We start from the raw sequence: 6,840 nt of genomic DNA, 5'->3' as shown, positions 1-6,840 counted from the left end.
CTAGAGAGAGGTTGGACCTTTGTGCATATAATTAATCTGACCTGAGATTGTAACAATTCTATTCCTGGTTCCAGGGGAATAGTTTCCTTTCTTGGAGATCTGTACAGTGGTTCCTAGATCAAAAAGTAACAATTATTGATACATTTTCTGCATTAATGAATTTCCATCACAAAAATGTAAATATCACAATATTAATGAAAGTTGAAAAAAGTTCAAATTATGATTTAAAAAAAAAACACTTAAGGAAAGGGCAACAAGGGGAGCAGACCATTGTTGTAAAAAGATTGCCCGGCAATTTCACCCTCATCTTTTTTTCTACAAACTCTATGGTTGACTTAATAATTAATCTCATTTTGTATAAATGTACCTGAATACTGTTGGATCTCTACGATGGATCGACCACCAGGACCAATGATCGCTCCTACCAAGGACTCGTTTACCTCGATCTCAAGTTTCGACGAATGATCGTCACCAATATTCGAATGCATTGGGTTCCCTAAATTAAATATTTAATAATAACAATTCTAAAATAGTATTCCCCCCCCTTGAAAAATCATTCCCGCTCCTCCCATCATGCGAATGCCAAGAAACAAGAAAAGAATTACGAGGATTTACCAACATAAGTTAACTATCATTGAATTAAATAATTATGTTGCTTTGAATGGGAAAAAAAAGTTTTTGTTTGTTTTTGAAAAAACTAGTGTAGGGTTAAAATTCTTTAAAAATAACCATCTTTTTTAAAGCTAGCAATTTTCAATTCCTTAATATCTAAAAAAAAAATTGGAAAAAATGTTACCTTGTGTACCTAGTCCAAAAGAGTTATTATTGACCGGCATAGACTGGTTCGAATAGTTTGAATAGGACGGGCGCTTAAACCCGCCGTTACTTTCATTGGCGGTCACTAGACCGGCGGGTCCAAAGGGTCCTTGGCTTGGAGGGGTCGGCGGTGGCGGGGGTAACCCCATGTTGGCCCTAATAGAGTCTGTAATACCACAACCACCATTTGAATGATTATTCTGTCCCTCAAACATATTTGAGAGGGACATATTTCCTCCCATTCCTCCACCCTCATATCCCAGCATTTGCGGAGTCAGCATATTCATCTAGAAATAATTTTTAAAAAAAACTTAATTAGAATTTATCTTTGATTAAAAGATTAAAAAAATACAAGAGTCATTTTTTCCGGGTTTCAAAATTCTGCAGTAGTTTTGCATATTTTTATGTAATAATATTTTGTTAATAATTGTTATGAATTATTAGAAAATATATGATAAGATTTGATTATTCCAATAAGAAAGGACACAAAAAATAATTAACAGCATTTCTGGCTGAATTATAAATTTTAGACGGAAAAAATTATTTTATGAAGAAATGTGGAAAATTTAAAATTTGTTGTCACAGATTCAATAAATCCCCCTTTGGACCTTTATTTATAAACAATGCTAGTTTTAAAACTTCATTTTATATAATTTTAAGAATAACACCCCGTCCCCAACCTCCCCCACTAAAAAAAAACATTTAATTTCCTAACTTCGTCGAAAAAAATTCCGTTTTTTGCCATCCAGTGCAAACAAACCTTAATTCCGGGGGCGGGGAAAAATGATTTTAAAATAGAGGGGGATTTTTTTCCAAGAAAATATACCTCCCAATCCCTGATTCATTTACCTGTAATATACCGTGCATACAAAGGACACTGAATGCTTTTGTGCACTCGTCAGCGGCCTTGTCATAATATCCTTTTTCCTAAACAATTTTTTAAAGAAAACAGAAAGGTCAAAAACAAACATGCTGAATAAAAAATGAAAAAAAATTCGACCAATTAAAAAGGGTCCAATAATGAATTACCTTGAGACTATTATTAACAAATCCCAGGTACTGGTTTACACTTCTACCATCTCCTCCTTGTATTTGAGGGTTGAAATTCAGTCGCATATTCAGGGTTCCACCTTAAACAAATTAAAAAATTAAACACGAACACAATTCAGCAACTTTTCGCAATCAACTAATTTAGAGTTTAGACCACCGCAGTTTTTTTCGTTTAAAGTAGGAAAGGGACGAATGCACAAAATCTTGTAAAGAATGACTTTTTCAAGGATTTTTTTTATTTCAGTTTCTACATGTTGGTAGAGCAAACAAGAATTTTGAGTATATAATGAACGGAGTAAGGCTGGAGTCTGTGGACAAGGAGAGAGACATTGGAGTAATCACAGAAAAATCATTAAAGCCTTCATTACAGTGTTCAGAGGCAGCTAGGAGAGCTACGGGGGTTCTAACTCAAATTTCTAAGGCATTCCTTTACAGAGATCGGGTCACGTTCCTCAAACTTTATACCCAATTCGTAAGATGTCATTTAGAATTTTCTGTCACAGCCTGGTCCCCATGGACAGTCAGTGATAAGGAAGTATTGGAAAAAGTACAGATTAAAGCAGTGAATCTGATAACAGGGCTCAAAGGTAAAACCTTCAGTTTGGAAAAACTAAATGAACTTGGACTCCTTACGCTGGACCAGAGAAGAAAAAGATTTGACCTTATTCAGACATTTAAAATAATCAGAGGTTATGACAAAGTAGAGGCTGATACTTGGTTCAATCTGGTTGGTTCAGAAGTTGCAAGACCTACCAGACGGACGGCGTATAAGGACAATATAATCCCAAAACACTCTAGAATGGATCTAAGGCAAAATGTTCACTCAAATCGAGTAGCTAACCAATGGAACAGCTTGCCGCCGGACATTAAGAAAGCAAAATCAATTAATATCTTCAAAAATTTGCTCGATAATCATTTGTTTAACTAGAAAATCGTTGTCCTAGGACTAGAGAGCGAGGACTAAACCAATGAGGATGCACAATGTGAGGTTAAGATCTCTACTCCGTGAGGTCCAGACCAGAGATTCCCGCTATGTTCCTAACTGGAGCCCTGGGGATTAAACATCAAGTATTCCAAGTAAGTATAGATATACAATACACATTGCTCTCAGAAATGAGTAATATTCCGGTGTTGTTATGACTGCTCTGAATAGTTTAAAGTTCACAAAATACAAATAGTTTAATATCTACTTGACAACTATAGCAGTGCTAAGGATCTATTTCATTTTGTTGGGAATACAGATAAAGGTCATGAACAATAAATGTAAAAAGCTTGTTTATCACCATCACCATCACCATCAAAATCACAATCACAATAACATTTACAATCACAAAGACAAAAATAATAACGTGGATAAACTGTACTTACCACCAATAACTGGTAGATGGTATCCCTCCATAAAGTTCTGCATATTCTCATTCATGTTCGGGTTCATGTTCGGGTTCATGTTAGGGTTCATGTTCGGATTCATGTTAGAGTTCATAATCTGGTTGGAATCTAAAAAATAATTTATACAATTGTATTGTGAACTGTTCTTGCAATTTGTTTAATAAAAAAGACAAGCAAGCTAGAGAGGAAACTGACTTATGGGGTTTCCGACCTAAAACTACTTTTAACTACTCGATTATCAATTTGGATACACATTAGATTGGTTTCCTCAGTTTTTACAGAATCTTTCTTTTACTGTGCACTGTTATATAAATATAACATACTTTGTACTCCATTAGCGTAAGGAGATCCGGTAGGGTTGAAGTTGGCCACAGGTCCCTAAACACAAGGTTTATTGATTGATTTCATGTTTGTCATGGTTTTGATATTCAAATTCTAAAGGTGTACTCTTTTCTCCCACAACCATCTTATGAAAATCATTCTTGTACCCACTTTGTTACTTCGAGTTCAGGGGGTTCTAACGATACAATAAAAAGTTACAAAATTCATTTATAAAGATATATGTCCTTGAATTTAACCCAAAAAATGTCCTAGTTTTCGTTAGAAAAAAGGAAGACAATAAGAAAGTATTAAATATGAGAATCAAATTAATCAAAATTTCACTGTAGGAAATAAGAAATTAAATAAACCTGAATTTCACTGTAAGAAATATTAAGACAAGACCCTGACTGTGGATCCTCTACAACCTTCTGTAGGATACAGTTCAACGCCTCCTTATTGTTATCATCATCACCTTAAACACAGGAAATATCAATAAAATATAAACACTACTTTCAAATCCAGAGCTGGGAAGTGGGAACTTCTAAATTGTGGATATCGAGATCAAGACTTGATCTCGTTTTTTGGTAATCTGCAGATTAATCTAATCTTTATTCGATATCAAGCAGTACTCTGGAGGGATAACAATTATGAATAATTAAACATTGATCGTCAATTAAAAGTGCCCACAAAGAATATCGTGTTCAAGCGATCAGGATTGTGAATATTCTGCACAAAAGCTCAGTTTATGGTTCCAAATCAGGTCATATAACCCAAATGTGGCATTTAAGGTGGTAAAATTCACCGATTTACAAAAAAACTTTCAATGTTAATTATCAATTGTCAACAAAGATGAAGAAGTGACCATTTTCTATATTTTATGAAGTTAAACACCAATAGCAATTTTTTTCTACACTTACCCGAAGTTTTTAGATGTCAGATTTGGTATTTTGAACATATTAAAAACTGGGATTTGACACTCAATTTCTTTTTTTCAAAGAACAATCATTAATAAAATGAATAACCGTCTGGCGTCTATGCGTAATTTGTTGGGATTACTTATTTAAAATATTTCGGCATTGGCAAAATAAGGTTTAGAGTTAACAAACAAGAAATGAAATAATTAAAATAAGATCACCGATGATTGTGATTACTCGCTCAGGTAGTGTTGTCTCCTTAGATTTCTGTGAGAGTTGAATAAATGCTCCAGACTTCTCTTTGAGATGTTTAATAAAGCATCCGCCCTTACCGATGATCATACCCGCAGTGCTATTCGGGACTATAACCTAATAACATGTATGATTAGATTAATAGGAATAAAGGAGACACTCTTTTTCAATGCTCATCTTAAATCAGTCTTGGAAAAAAGACCTAGAGAGTAAAATATTTTTTCTCACTTATTCACGAGGATTTTTGGGGAAAATGCAATATGATCATCAACTAGTAAGCTTATCATCCGACCAAGATACTTTTCACTAAAAAATTATTTATTTTCTCCTTTAAATATAAATTACTAGCCTTAGAGGGCGCTTCGCGCCTATCTTCTAAATTAATTGTGAACATATTCTCTTTGTGTACATCGTAAAACAAAACAAAAATAATTCGCGGATTTTCACAAAAAATTTCGTGGATTTTCAAAATTTTAAAAAATTTAATGAAGATCGAATTTTGATGGAGACAAATATTTGAAATTTTNGCTGCTTTCGAGCAGATAAAGGTATAATCAAGTTACGTGCGATATCTGTGAACAATTAAAGACGAAAGTGTGGCTATCTTATCTAACACATGACAAGCCTTTATATAAACTCTTCTTATTATTTCTAGTTATGTAAAAGAGACAGCTGGTCACAAACATCAACTCTAGAGCTATTAAATTCTCCGGCCTAATCAACTTTGTAAGTGTTATCTTAATTTATATATATTTGTTACAATTTATTCACATTTAGCACATTGTAAGTGTTATTTAAATTCATAATTGTTGTTAAAATTCAATCACACTTAGCACACCTGGAGCAAATTTTAATGTAAACTTGGCTAATTTTATTTATTTAAATTATTCTATTACTAATTTAATATTTATGCAACCCGTGACTGATTTATTGTTTTTCAGTTCACGGGTCCTAGCTCTGTATCGCTGTACCAGAAATAAAGAATATAAGAGACTCATGTGTATTAAAGAGGTGCGCAATGGAGAATTGATGTTGCCCCATCATGTTAATAGCTGAACAATTCCTGTGGATCTAGGTATTGTTTCTAGGGAAAATGCTAAAATTCCCAAAACGGGCACAGGGGTTCATTTATCTCAGAAAATATATACCCATGGAATGAATTCAAATTAAATATCACCTTCATCTGTTTCTCCCGTTCTGCTGCCAGTTTATTGTCGAAGTCTATGGCAGACTTGGCGTGTGGATCCGGTTTCTCTTTGATCTTATTGTTGATGAAGTGAACTATAGTGGAGATAGCGTCAATATTCCCAGTGATTAAGCAAACCCGTTCTTGAGTCCCAGGATAGAAATCGTTCGGTTTCGACATTTTAACTCTGGCACCAACACTTTTCTGCAATTCGGCGATTGTTTCGCCGCCTTTGCCAATAACACCGCCGGCGGCTACACTTGGAATCAACATTTTTAGATGATAGGTATTCTCTCCTTAAAATACAAACATTAGAAATAGCTAAAATTAAAAATATTAAATAACACAATTTACTTTAATAATGAAAAAAAAACCTGAAGAGTCATAGTTAGACTTCTTTGCTGTAGTTTCGTCCATATTTTCTTCGTTCGATCTTTTGCTGGACTTTTTCTCTTTTTTTTCCATGTTCAGACAAATCCCATGCTGTGTAGAATGTTTGAATAAAAAGGTCACAGGTTCTGAAACAGGTTGATTGTGTGAAAAGGGGAACCATTGCAGTGATTGTCCTTTTTAGAATACAAATATTGCTCAATTTTTAAAATAAGAATCAAAGCTATCCCCTTTATATCACTCAAGATGTTTCGGTATATTCCTAGAGAACGATTTTGTAATTTTGTACATGGGTCTGACAGGAAGTGTCTTAACTTAACCTTACCCGTAGCCGCAGCGCTCGGCCCCCTAGCCTGTCTTAGCAGCAGCGCTCGGCCTAGAAAGTGTCTTAACTAACCTAACCCGTGGCCGCAGCGCTCGGCCCAGAAAGTATCTTAACCGGTAATTTCCTAGAGAACGATTTTTGGACCCCCCCCCCCCTCCTTTCAATTTTGTACATGGGTGTGACAGGAAGTTTCTTAA

General features: G+C 34.6%; 1 protein-coding gene across 1 annotated transcript in view; it reads right to left on the bottom strand.

Annotated features, from left to right (window-relative positions):
- The window catches only part of LOC111710456 (RNA-binding protein Nova-1-like), an 8,917-nt gene extending 2,443 nt beyond the window's left edge, over positions 1-6,474 (bottom strand). The window contains exons 1-11 of the mRNA XM_023484552.1: positions 6,303-6,474; positions 5,920-6,224; positions 4,712-4,859; positions 3,945-4,048; positions 3,579-3,633; positions 3,235-3,363; positions 1,846-1,946; positions 1,666-1,743; positions 797-1,103; positions 368-496; positions 42-113 (exon numbers count right to left, since the gene is read on the bottom strand). Of these exons, the coding sequence (XP_023340320.1) occupies positions 42-113; positions 368-496; positions 797-1,103; positions 1,666-1,743; positions 1,846-1,946; positions 3,235-3,363; positions 3,579-3,633; positions 3,945-4,048; positions 4,712-4,859; positions 5,920-6,224; positions 6,303-6,393 (1,519 nt within the window). The 5' untranslated portion in view covers positions 6,394-6,474. The remainder of the gene's footprint in view (positions 1-41; positions 114-367; positions 497-796; positions 1,104-1,665; positions 1,744-1,845; positions 1,947-3,234; positions 3,364-3,578; positions 3,634-3,944; positions 4,049-4,711; positions 4,860-5,919; positions 6,225-6,302) is intronic.
- Between the last annotated feature and the right edge of the window lie 366 nt (positions 6,475-6,840).

Source organism: Eurytemora carolleeae, unplaced genomic scaffold, assembly GCF_000591075.1.
Source record: "Eurytemora carolleeae unplaced genomic scaffold, Eaff_2.0 scaffold124, whole genome shotgun sequence".
Lineage (NCBI taxonomy): Eukaryota > Metazoa > Arthropoda > Copepoda > Calanoida > Temoridae > Eurytemora > Eurytemora carolleeae.
This window is presented reverse-complemented; position numbering and strand designations above follow the sequence as displayed.